Source organism: Pholis gunnellus (genome assembly GCF_910591455.1).
Source record: "Pholis gunnellus genome assembly, chromosome: 6".
Classification (NCBI taxonomy): domain Eukaryota; kingdom Metazoa; phylum Chordata; class Actinopteri; order Perciformes; family Pholidae; genus Pholis; species Pholis gunnellus.
In genome coordinates this window covers 11,328,547-11,340,502 of record NC_136532.1, presented here as the reverse complement: position 1 = coordinate 11,340,502, position 11,956 = coordinate 11,328,547, and the positions used below count along the sequence as shown (strand labels likewise).

Here is an 11,956-nt window from a genome sequence, read left to right as displayed (position 1 = left end):
CCAGTAAACGGACAGGGGACACAAACAGATGGTGCTGATTGAAACTGATCATTTAAATATCATTGTTGTTTCTTACTTCTATGAGGACAGGTTTTCAGGTTTTTATGCAGAGGAGTCAACTGCAGTATGTCCCAATTGCATACTGCATGCAACAGTACGTACTTTGTACGGGCAGCAGGAGGCAGTATGTACTAACCGGTCCAGTGGATCAGGAAGCTCCGAAGCAGAAGTTGGCGCTGATGCACCCATAGGTTGCGCCTAATACGCTGTTTGCCCACCGCCGAGAAGAAGAACAGCAGCGCGGATGTTATTACCAATGGTTATAATAAAACAGTAGACACAATAATTTGTGCGTCACATCGCTTTGGGCACCTTCGCACCATGTCAGCATCTGGCTTTATCCTGGTGGTCCTCGCGGTGTCTCTGTGGCCCGGTAAGACGGACATGTACTGGTAACGACTTTAATGTCTGCATCACTGTCACCTGACATGTTATTAATTATGATGTCAAAGATCGGGTTGTTATCGTGGGATTTATGCCAACTTACATTTAAAAAGGGCGTTAACTGTATACAGACCAGAGCAAAAGCATTGAACACAATTGTACGTTTTCTGTTTTAAAGGAGACTGCAGGTTCATCATAGACCAGTCTTCACTCATCAAACAGAAATCACTGGTAAGCCTGACTTTAATTCTCTATATTTTCACCATTTTGTTTCAAAGGCCACCATACCAACACTAGATTCATTCTATAAATAATACAACACAAATAGACTTACTGCCCACACTAAAAAAAGATTATTGCAAAGAAATGTTTGTTTCTGAAGGCGAGTCGATAACATCACCTTTAATGAATAACTGTTTTACACACAGATGCTTTTGAGTGAGACGCTCACATTCAAAGTGTGAACCGTCTTTGACAGTTGCTTTATGTTTGAACGAAATGTTCACGGCTAAATAAATAATCTCACTGTGGCTTCTCCTTATTAGACATTAGATGTGTGTTCAGAGTGCAGCCAGGTCATCCAGCTGTCCGCCAACATGATTTCCAGCAGAGATACAAAGGTGAGGATGTTGATGGCTTACTCAGTGTAGTTTCACTTTACTTTCACTTCCTTTTACTGGCCACTCCTGCTGGGTTTCGGGAATTGGTTAATCAGGAAACTGGTAGAAACACCCTGTAATCCCTGAAATGTCTTTAAAAGTTAAACCTTAAAATGAAAGTTTATATTGAGGTAGTCGCCCGTTTTCAGAAAATATTCAATGAAAGAAATGCCGACCTTTTGAATGCCAGGGCGTTGGACTGTGCCATCACTAATGTTTACGTTTGTCAAGCAATTTTGTACATGTTTCCTTGTACTGTTACGTTACACTTTGCCAAGTCGACACTCTGTACTTGTCGACACTTGCCACAACATAGACAATGCACTAACTACTCTGCCTTTGCAGGAGTCTGTATATGAAACCTTGCATGCTCTGTGCCAACGCCTCCCAAGAGAACAGGCCTCAGAGTGTGATTCACAGGTGAAGGTGTATTTGCCAAAAGTCCTGCAGCAGACACCTGGTCACCTGGTAAGTTTATCCGCTATTTAGGCTTCTTCATAGACACATGGAAAAATAATTAACACTTCACCTTTTAAACAAGATAATGTGTTTCTGTAGAAACCAGGAGAAACCTGTATGGTTTTTGGACTTTGTGCTGCCCACAAGGAGGAACTGCTGAAACTCTCCCACCATACCACCAATACAGACGTGTCCGGCTCTAAACTCGGCTCAGCCACCACAACCCACATTAGTGTGAGAAAGCAGAAGTCGATGTTAAAATGAAAGTTGAAATTAAAACTTTTTATTTTCATAATTCAAATATCCCTCTTATCAGAGTATTCTCTCTCTCTAGGGTCAGTTCAACCCAGCTTGCAGCCTGTGTTTGTTTATTATCAACAAACTGGAGACCCTGTTGCCCAAGAATATGACTGAGGTGACTCTTTTATTTCTATCACTTTGTTTTAAATCAGGCACATATCCCTCACCGTACACAACATCATGTAAATATCTTCTCTTCCCTGCAGGATGCTTTGATGAAGATCATGGAAGAGGTCTGTGATCTCCTACCAAAGAGCTATAAGGACGAATGTGATGATTTCGTCGACAAATATGGGACGCAGATAGTCGAATTCCTCTTATCGTCTGCAGCACCTCACACAATATGTGTTCTTTTGCACGTCTGTTTGTTCAAGGAGCAGCCTGTTCCAGGTCAGTCAAATGTTTATAATTAGTACATTAGGCCAGCATTTGCTCATAGGTTTGACGTGAAAATCAACCCTCCACCAACAAGTGTAACGCTCTGCTGATTCCCCAGAGTTGTCCCTCCCCTCGGATTGTGAGTTTTGCCGCACGCTAGCTGTGCTGAGCCGCCTACACCTCGGTCTCAACGCCACCGAACCTCAGACTTCCTCTTTCCTCCAGTCTGTGTGTGTCCTTCACCCAAATGCTATCCCCAAGGTCTGACCCTCAGCTCCCACTTACTCGAAATATCCCTCAGCACTCAAAAAACATTCAAAAATCACTATAACTAAAGAATGTATTGCCATTCCTTGTTTATTCCTTAAATTCAAGTGATTTAGGCAGTTTTAATCAGGTAGACTAAGCAAACATTTCTTTGTCACATAGCATAAAAGTAAGCAACTCTCGTGCTCTTTTCAGTGTGAGGCTTTCATCAAAATCTACGGCTCCAGACTGCAGAAGGTTTTGGGAAACCAGATGGATGCCCAACATGCTTGTGAAGTAAGATTAAACACTTTTAACATGACCTTTCTCACTGGCGGGACAAAGAGGAAACTCTTATATCCACATGTCTTCACACGGTCCTACAGATCCACCAGAGGATTAGTCTGCAGTAAATGGTGGAGCAGTCATGGTCAGCAGGTCTCCACACCTTCACCGGGGCTGAAATTAGCTCACTGACTTGACGGGAATTTTATGAATATTTATCACTTGCAGCAGCGCACTTCTTATGGTGGCTTAAAAAATACACAAATGTTTGTTGATTTACAACTGTATGATACCTCTGGTCCACGCAACACCAATCACACTTGAATACTCATGAACACACATTCTTTTGGCCCATCCGTCCCGCAGAGAGCTGATCTGTGTGTTGCCGTGAAGAAGTTGGAGCCGCTGGGAAAGAATCGTTGCACTTGGGGGCCGAGCTACTGGTGCAAAGACATTCAAACTGCTCAGAAGTGTGGCGTAAGTTAAATTCAAGAAAATTGCAGTGTACAACATGCGTAATGTATTTGCCATTTGTAGCAGTGGCCAACCAAATCATCACACATTGAGAAGGATATTTCCCAACCATCAAACCTGCTTTTCTCACCTGCAGGACTTGAAAATGTAGTTCCATGATGAATAACTAAGTCATACTGTATTTATAGTGATCAGGCAATAAAACTACTCGGGTCTAAAGAGACACCATATAAGCAAACATGGGTCTCTTCCTCCCACTACGCTGACCAGCTGACTACTTGAAACAGTTTAAAGTATTAATTCAATTTGTTTCACATCCTATTTCTGTTTTTATCTGCAGAACCAGGTCTTCTGTGAGAAGTACATGTGGAAGGAGTGAACCAAACTGCCAGCCTGAGAGCACAAAAATAACTACTTTCTTTTTACAAATGTATTGCACTGATCAACTCTTCTTTTTTTCTTTTTGGGGAAATTCATGTAATTTGCTATTTTGTTCAATAAGCGTAAATATTGATCATGAAATGATTTGGTTTGTATGATGTGACTGGGATTCATTCTGAAACATCAGTTTGTAAAGTGATTAACGGTTTCGTGAGCAGTATTAATCTGTAGATTGCTAAATATGTCATTATGAATGTGAAATTGCAAAAACCTTTCATTACATAGGATGAGCCGTCAGTATGTATGAAAGACTATTATTCTATCAGAATATTATCCTATGATCCCTGGCGCAATCAAGCACATACACATGACAAACTCCTGAACCTTCATTAAAAGTCCACAGACAGACACACGTGTCCTGGAGTTTGTTTATTTGGAAACATCCACATGGTAAAAACATAGAACAGTGAAAAAAAATCATTGGAGTCATTTACATTTATTTGCTTTTTCTGGTGCTAAAGAATACTTCTTGATGCTCTTTTACCACTCACTCTATATTCGGTTGTTATCTTTAAATCACTTAAATAGCCAGTTCATTTCCACTTCTGGCCATTCACACTGAGGAAAATGCTGCCTCACTTACACCCCTGTGTGGTTGTTTGTGTCATCGTCTGTCTCTTGTCTCTTCCAGATCTGAGAGAAAGAAAAAACACTCCTTGTTACGTTCAAAGACAATGTTTTACTTTAATGATTTAAAACTGCAATGTGGTATGAAAAAAGGATTCAACTGATACAGGTTTTGGAACGCTATAGTATATTTTTATCTTTTTACGAAAACTCAATAGTTTTTCCTAATATTCATTATTATTAATAATTCATACATGCAAAGAACAAGAATGATTTGATATATTTGTATGCATCGATGATTGCGAAAGATGCATGAAAGGAGTAATATGATCTATTCATGATTTGTGTTCGTATCACTACAGTCACCCAGGATTACAAGTCCATGCGAGTGCCATCAGATGGAAGGTGATGACATTTGTATGTCACTTCATGTTGCATAGAGACATACGGAGCCAAGCTTCTGCCACAATTACACTTCCGACATGCTCAGGATGAGTTGGAAGACTTGCCTGGATGTAGGCCTCCGACAGTGTAATCATCTGGGGCAGAATGTCAGTCACCTGCAGATCCTGCATCTCGTACCACTTCCCGGTTCCCTGATTAAACACAAAAGGAGATTAGTTGAACGTGTAACACAGCACAACACTCCCTTGGTCAGACCGAATTTGATACATTGTTAGGTTGTTTGATACTAATGCTACCAGAGATCATTTCAGAAATATCTGGCTGCAACTTACATGATGCAGAACATGTATTCTGTACGCTCCCTCGGTGGGTTTCCCATCATGCACTACGTTGGCAACGAGGTCATAAGTTGTGTTTTTCTCTGTCAGTTGAGCTTCTTCTGTCAAGTACTCACGGAGGTCTACATTCCTGTCGACGCAAATACAAAGTGACAACATAAACAAGTGCATATTCATACGGAGGACAAAATACACATGTCCATGGCATCTCACGAGAGCTACATTACACAACAATAAAAACAAACATTCATTACTATTATCAACATGCACTTCATGGTTCTTTTAGGCACTTTGATCGATGCACTTCATTTCATCTTACGGTATATGAACAACACTTACGTGATGGGGAAATTGACAATTGTGGGGTTCTTTTCCACAAAGAAGTTGTTCTTGGTGAATCTTTTGATGCAAAAGACGAGGTACGGAGGCAGTTTGGTCAGCTGGAACCGTTTGAGAAAATTCTCTTTGTAGGTTTTGTACTCCTGAATGTAAATGAGACGGGAGAGCATGCACGGGTGCTCAGTAAAAAAACAAACGAAAATGAGAGCGGATGGCACAGACTTAATGTGTGCCACACTGCAAGTTGATGGTCTTTGTGTAAAGCACTGTTGTAGTTATTTGTGGGTAGTTGTCAGAAGTTAGTATTGTTGTTTTTTAAGAAGATAGCAACTGTGGACACCATGAACGATGTGAATTATCTTCTACAGCACCTGGTCAGAGAGCTCAAGCATCTTTCTGAGAGGATTATCAAACATGAAACCAAAAGGACAACATGGTAGCAGAGGACATATAGCTGACAGCATAATGAGCAGTGTAACAGCAAAGTGAGGAGAGCAGGTGTATATGATTGTGATGTACCCAGTCAGATTATCAGCTGTGCTAAACTGTGTGAAGTGTGAAACAGTGCATTACGTTAATCTGTAATTTTCTGGTGTTGCATTTGTCCAAAGTAGTTGTTTTTTTAGCCTAAAAACGCCACCGGGTGCGACGATGTCAAAATGTATTCATCCAGTTTTGGGCCAAAAATATTCAGAGACACCAAAGCGTTCTGTTTAGGTTACTGCTTTGCAACATTGCTTTAAGTCATTTTTCTATTTTCTATTGCACATTATGTTTAACAAAACCAGTACCTTCTCTGTGTTGCCATTGAACTTGCCCAGGATGTTGAAGAGAGGGACCTGTGGGATAATGAGCTGCTCCTTCTCATCCTTGTACAGTGGAGCCGTTGGGAGGTCAAGGGTTAGAAACAGGAAGGTGGACTCGGACATCTGCTCCTGGTACTCCTCTGTCACGAGCAATGCCTGTTTCTCCTCGGGTGTCTGGGAAATAAAAACAACCAAGGAATTAAAATCATGTTTTCACAGGGACTCAACTGAAATAGTACACACAGTCAACCACTAATTGTCTGTTAGCAAAGTTAGATTTAAGGGCATCTAAAAATACAGAATATTCTTTTGCCCGTTGCCTTGTTTCTGACCATCACATCCGCCATGTTAGGCCATTTCTAATCCTCCTCACGTTGCTTTTCATTTGGGATGCTTCAAAGTTTAGGACCAAGTATTTAACATTGCCTCAGAGAACCTACAAGCTTAATCAGAGAAACCTTTAAGTAAAATATGTTTTTTTTAACCTTCATTTGACAAGAAAATCAATGCAGAAGGAAAAGATGCATTTCAAAAAGTATCATTATTATATAACAAAACTGGTTAAATCATTTAATAAACTGTATCATTCATATTCCAGATGTCAATAAATGATTTCCTAACGAGCAGTAAACTCACTAAATCTGGATGTGGAAGTTTCTTCGAGAAGATCCGCATGGAGCCTTGAAATGCTTTTGCAATGATTGCTTTGAGGGCAGAAAGACAAATGTTTTATCAATCAATAATAAATTAAACATTTGACATGCTAAGTCTAACTAAATTAAATTCAACCCAGGAGAAATTTGAAAAATAAAATACCGTTTACATTTGGTATAAAACTTTATCAGTGTTTTTTCTTCATCTCAGAAACATTTACCATTAACATACCAAATATCACATTAAAAAGACTTGAATTGCGTTTATTATGAGCTAACAATTGGGCATGAAGCCATTTAGATTCTCTTCTGACTCACATGTTTTTTTCTTTGTGCCTCCAAGAGCACCATGCAGAGCATTCAAGAACCACGTCATGAAGTCCACAGCATCTCCTGCACAACAGAAAACAATCAATCAGCAGCACAACCTAGTTTCCAGAGAGCAGAATGTGTTAAAAGCCGATATGAGATCTGCAGAAGCGTCGTACAGTACTGCAGTTTCAGTTTATGGCAACTAAAGCATTACCTTGCTTGGTAATTTGGAAGTTCTTCTTGCTGCACAGCACAACAGCCTGCAGCATCTCATGTGGAGACACGTGAGCCTTGAAGTTTCTTGGATTCCACAGTTTGCGCATCAGCTCACCAAACCTCTGCACCAAGAGGAACATGATGTCCCCCGGTGGCCTGCGGATGTCTTTGTAGTTTTCCTCCTCCAGGAAGTAGTTTCGCAACGGTGGAACATTGGAAAAAGCCTTGGTAGAAGAGGCAAACATGAAAACATTGGGATTGATTAAAACCTTTATGACAAAGTCCAGAGGCGGTCCACTGTGGCAGCCATTCATACCTGTAAGACCACGTTGGCGTAGTCATTGGCTTTGATGTTGTTCAGCCCCACAATGCCTGGCAGGTAGGTCGTACCATCGTAGGCTCGGTACAGTTTACCCTGCTTGTCCAGCCCTGCAATGTGCTGCTTGGTGAAAGTTGGTTTCAGCACATACTGTAGAGAAAGTGAGGAAGTGTCAACAGATTGCAAAAGTACAGTACAGTATTTTTGATGCAGCACCTCAATACTGACAATGTGATACTGAGTACGAACCTCTGTGGTTTTAAAACTAATCTATTTTATGCTGTCAGAGCATGATGCTGTCTCATGTAAAGCAGATATGAATATTGTACGACTTGACTGTGGTGCAATCTTTTAAACCAGGATCAGATGACAATTAAGACCCTAATACAAAATATCAACAACTCCAAAATATAGTGTTATAACACAATATCATTACAATAGTGATTATTTACCTCTCAGCTCTACCACAAACAACATTGAGAGTGCTGAGCATAAAAATGAATTAAATGTAGTATGATAACGACATGCCATCGTCTTGTAACACCACGACTTTACTTACGGTGATGTCTTCTAGTGAAGAGTCAATGATCTCGTAGTTGTCCGGCAGACAGTAAAACTTGAGAGTGTGCAGATTGAGGAACACGTGATGGGTAAACTGCACACTGTGCGTGTAGGCATGGGACTTCAAACCTCTACCTACAAGGACGCATACATGTTTAAATCTGGACTTTAAAAAAGGACAACAAAGTGTTTGACCCCTGGTTGAATGTCAGATCTTTCACCTACCTTGAAAGTATTTCCCACATATAAGGCAGGCATAGACATTGATGTGGGAGAGAGAGATGGAGCAGAGTTTCTCAAAGTCAAAGTCCAGCACACTCCTGGTGGATAGACAGAAAAGCCTGGGAATCAGCTGAAGAGCTATAGAGGAGGGCAGGGCTAACTAGCATTTAGCACTGACATTAGCTATGCACATTCAACTGTATCTTGCCTGTTTATGGTGTCAAGGTATGGACAGTGGCGGCTTCTCCGGTCTTCTAATATACGTCCTCGGCCCATTTTGGCTGCTGCTGCGACATGAAGTGAAACAAAACGAACAGAGTCGAACCAGATTGTGTTCAATCGGTTGAACGTAAACTAGCTAAACAGGCTAGCTAACATACCACTCTGTTTGTTGGCAGATGATGGATTTGATATTTACAGTGATATTAGGACGGTTCATTTATTTTAGCCAGTTACATATGTGTACTGTAGTGGTGCTTGTTGGCCTGTGTGACTGAACAGATCCGTGAATAGAATCCAACTAACTTTTATCTGGCTCCTGGTAGCAGTAGTGGGCTACCTGCTAACCAAACGTAGCACAGACGTTACCAGTAAATACACGCAACGTTACCTCTGGCATCGTCATCATCGTCCTCCTCCTCCTCCTCCACTTCAGCCTCTCTCTCTCGCTTCAGAGAAACCATCATGGCAGTTAGCGAGCGAATTAAATGTCAAAAAAGCGGAAAAGGCACACGTTTATTTGGAAGAGATGAATGGGTCGAGCACCGTGCGCGTTGAAACTCGCGGTGGTTGAGCGGCTTTACGTCGAACTACCAAACAGGAGACTAAAAAGTATCCCGGAGTTTAAGGCTAGCTACATCGATCAATGAGCTGCTCGAATGTGATAACTTGCTGATTTATGTAAGCATAGCCTGGTGTTTTAATATTTAATGTGTTCATGTCCTGTCTGGGTCTGTCCAATAAATGTTTTCTCTATTAAAACAATGTGTGTTTTTTTTAAATCTATTATTAATTTGTAAACTCCGGGAGTGTTACATTTGGACAACCATTTACAATTAGCTAGCATGTAACGTTAGCTTTTTGTCAGTGGTGCCTGTGGGTCTGCTTGTTGCAATCATACGCTCACACATACTGTCACCGTGCTGGAACTGTTTGTTAAAATGGATATTTTAGGAGACGATGATCAGGATGAGCTGAAATACAAACGTAGCGGCCGCTTGGATATGAGCCACGGCTTCCTGCACCATATCCGGAGGAACCAGATTGCTAGGTGATTGCCTAAACCACCGTTAACCAAATCTAGTCACGTTAGCTTGCACGCTAGCCAGCTTATATCACCCAGCCTCTGTCTTCAGAGTTGCAACGACTCAATGATGTGTAGAAGTTGATCTGTTGGTGAAGGAAAGGCCAGTGGTGGTAACTTATCCTCTTACGCTCCAAACGTAAAAAGAAATGTCGCATTGGCCCATTAACCAACGTTATCCTTCATATAGCTGTTAACTGCGTATTGCAAAGAAAGGAATCACAATCCAGTTTGTACACGGGTTGAGCCAGTGCTGCATACTGTTACAGGACCCTCATGATTAATGGATAAATAAATAAAAAGTACAAAGCACCTTTTACCTCACATTCTGGTATTTAACACTTTGCCTGATATCTATTCCTTGTATTTGTTATCTCTACTGGTTGGTGATAGTGTAAGATGTTTAAGGGTATGTAATGCATGACCTTAAGAAAGAATAAAACCTTTGCCTTTGCTGCTAACCATTCACACAGCATAGATGTATGCAAAGAAAAAATTGCAATTGGGGAATGCCAAAAATTCGTTTGTTTCTGAAATGCATTTCACTAAAGAAGAAAATATAGAAGAAATCATGAGACATAAAATTGATTCACATTGACGAAAGAATAGAGCTGGAGTGAAGCAACTTCCTGCATGTACCCTTAGACTTATTGATATATTGAATATTTTTTGTTTTTGTTTTCGGGAGACAGAATTGATACTTATAATCCTTATGCAAACTGCAGTAAAACAATAACAGGACCTTATTTCTGTTTGACTAACTAGGTTAGGAGTTCAGAGATATGTTAAACTGCGTGTCTTTGAAAGGCATATGCTATTTTGTACATTTCAAAGCAATACAATTGATTTCTTTGCTTCTCAAGAGATGACTATGATAGACAGGTGAGGCAAGCCAAAGAAGTGAAGCAAGCCAAAGAGCTTCAGCGGCGGAGGAACACCACAACCCCGAGACGACCCCGGCGGCCTGATATCCAAGTGTACCATCCTCGACGCAGACGTAAGTTTGATGCACTTGGTTATTATGCGTTTGCCAACAGTAAATCCAGTAATGAACATGCATGCGTGTGTTCATTTTCCAGATGGATCAGATCCAGGGGCCGGTGCTGAGGCTGAAGAGTCGAATGAGAGTGGGTCAAGCACAGAGACGGAGACCCATGGTACTGAACTCTTCTGGCTCGACTATCAGGCGGACTCTGGTACCCTTACCTCCTTCCTGGTGCACAAGGTTAATGCGGATCCCTTTGACTGATATTTCTGTCTCTTTGATCTATTTGACTTTTGGTCTTAATTACCTCATGCTCTCTCTCTGTTTCTACAGGAGGATAAGCCCGAGAAGGTGGTGGATCGTGTCGCAGAGAAGAACATCCTGGATTCAGCCATGAGGGCGGCTCTAGAGGCTCGAATTCGGAAGGAAATTGACAAAAGACGAGACAAACGTTGAGTGATATTCTCAAACAGTTGACTATGATGACAGAGGGGCAATCGGCAAAGAGGAGCAATACTCCATTTGCAGTTCTGCACCTCAACATAGCATTATCGCTGTTGACAGTGTCGGGGACATACCGAGGACTCTGGGATCATGTACAGTGACTATCAGCAGAGATCCAACTTGATGACCCACAGTGAATCTCTCTTTTGAAGGAGAAGGAACAGCACTTGTCAAAGACAGTATGGTTGGGAGTTGACTGTCAGGTTCATATTTACTACATTTTTCTCACCGTGTATTGTTACCTCACACCCTCATTCATAAGTTTAAGGACACCTTCAAGTTGGACTGGACCTCTGAAATGATATTGTTGCTTTCTAACAGTTAAATCCAGAAAAGGAATATGTACTCTTTGACAGAGAGCACTGATAACATCCCTCCTCTGTTGAACATGTCCTGTGGTTTTTTGTGTTTACAAAGATCTAGCTTTTATAAATGAGATTAATCCTTTTTTTGGTAAAATGCTGTGAACGGAGCATCAGTCTGTCAGTGATTCTATGTTTAGAAATGTGAGAATATAGATTTGTTTCCAGTGTGGCTGTGGCCATGATAATGTGTTCCATTGTTTTGAGTATTCTAATTTATTTTGGATTTTTTAAATACTTTTATTTTTGATACTGAATATTTTTTGAGGACATGAGTCTTTACGTACAAAACAAATGACACACATATATAAAAGCCCTTTATTACTGTCCAATTGTGTCTGGATGTGCACTTGTGGAATTGAACAGCCATAAAATGTG

The 11,956-nt window shown here is 40.9% G+C and overlaps 3 protein-coding genes across 4 annotated transcripts; 2 read left to right on the top strand and 1 right to left on the bottom strand.

The window, feature by feature from the left end:
- The first annotated feature begins 298 nt into the window (after positions 1-298).
- sftpbb (surfactant protein Bb) lies at positions 299-4,036 on the top strand. Its single transcript, XM_079161148.1, has 11 exons — positions 299-433; positions 623-675; positions 990-1,064; positions 1,449-1,571; positions 1,662-1,796; positions 1,897-1,977; positions 2,069-2,252; positions 2,359-2,501; positions 2,703-2,783; positions 3,138-3,248; positions 3,586-4,036. Exons 1-11 carry the CDS (start codon positions 382-384, stop codon positions 3,622-3,624), a joined length of 1,077 nt encoding a protein of 358 aa, XP_079017274.1. The 5' UTR covers positions 299-381; the 3' UTR covers positions 3,625-4,036.
- Positions 4,037-4,054: 18 nt separating this feature from the next.
- usp39 (ubiquitin specific peptidase 39) lies at positions 4,055-9,216 on the bottom strand. 2 transcript variants are annotated; one of them, XM_079161147.1, is made up of 13 exons: positions 9,035-9,216; positions 8,633-8,708; positions 8,428-8,522; positions 8,201-8,337; positions 7,639-7,791; positions 7,321-7,546; positions 7,113-7,187; positions 6,778-6,845; positions 6,127-6,315; positions 5,336-5,478; positions 4,991-5,126; positions 4,763-4,849; positions 4,055-4,319 (listed from the first exon to the last, which is right to left on the bottom strand). In XM_079161147.1, exons 1-13 carry the CDS (start codon positions 9,108-9,110, stop codon positions 4,266-4,268), a joined length of 1,515 nt encoding a protein of 504 aa, XP_079017273.1. In that variant the 5' UTR covers positions 9,111-9,216; the 3' UTR covers positions 4,055-4,265. The 2 variants fall into 2 exon arrangements, with proteins under 2 accessions (XP_079017273.1, XP_079017272.1); XM_079161146.1 differs by having other exon boundaries at positions 4,159-4,319; positions 8,633-8,711.
- A 309-nt stretch (positions 9,217-9,525) lies between these two features.
- cUnh2orf68 (chromosome Un C2orf68 homolog) lies at positions 9,526-11,956 on the top strand. The gene is made up of 4 exons (XM_079162127.1): positions 9,526-9,694; positions 10,591-10,724; positions 10,807-10,952; positions 11,046-11,956. The coding sequence occupies exons 1-4, from the start codon at positions 9,585-9,587 to the stop codon at positions 11,166-11,168; spliced, it is 513 nt and encodes a 170-aa protein (XP_079018253.1). The 5' UTR covers positions 9,526-9,584; the 3' UTR covers positions 11,169-11,956.

What these genes read in the sequence shown, in the direction of transcription:
- sftpbb (XM_079161148.1), top strand. Translation starts at nt 382, where the DNA reads ATGTCAGCATCTGGCTTTATCCTGGTGGTCCTCGCGGTGTCTCTGTGG. An exon ending in TCATCAAACAGAAATCACTG is followed by an intron (nt 676 to 989) that starts GTAAGCCTGACT and finishes TCTCCTTATTAG; the next exon opens with ACATTAGATGTGTGTTCAGA. An exon ending in ATGCCCAACATGCTTGTGAA is followed by an intron (nt 2,784 to 3,137) that starts GTAAGATTAAAC and finishes TCCGTCCCGCAG; the next exon opens with AGAGCTGATCTGTGTGTTGC.
- usp39 (XM_079161146.1), bottom strand. Translation starts at nt 9,110, where the DNA reads ATGATGGTTTCTCTGAAGCGAGAGAGAGAGGCTGAAGTGGAGGAGGAG. An exon ending in TCAATGGCAACACAGAGAAG is followed by an intron (nt 5,479 to 6,126) that starts GTACTGGTTTTG and finishes ATTTACATTCAG; the next exon opens with GAGTACAAAACCTACAAAGA. An exon ending in TGTCGGAGGCCTACATCCAG is followed by an intron (nt 4,320 to 4,762) that starts GCAAGTCTTCCA and finishes TCTTTCTCTCAG; the next exon opens with ATCTGGAAGAGACAAGAGAC.
- cUnh2orf68 (XM_079162127.1), top strand. Translation starts at nt 9,585, where the DNA reads ATGGATATTTTAGGAGACGATGATCAGGATGAGCTGAAATACAAACGT. An exon ending in CGGAGGAACCAGATTGCTAG is followed by an intron (nt 9,695 to 10,590) that starts GTGATTGCCTAA and finishes TTGCTTCTCAAG; the next exon opens with AGATGACTATGATAGACAGG. An exon ending in CCTCCTTCCTGGTGCACAAG is followed by an intron (nt 10,953 to 11,045) that starts GTTAATGCGGAT and finishes CTGTTTCTACAG; the next exon opens with GAGGATAAGCCCGAGAAGGT.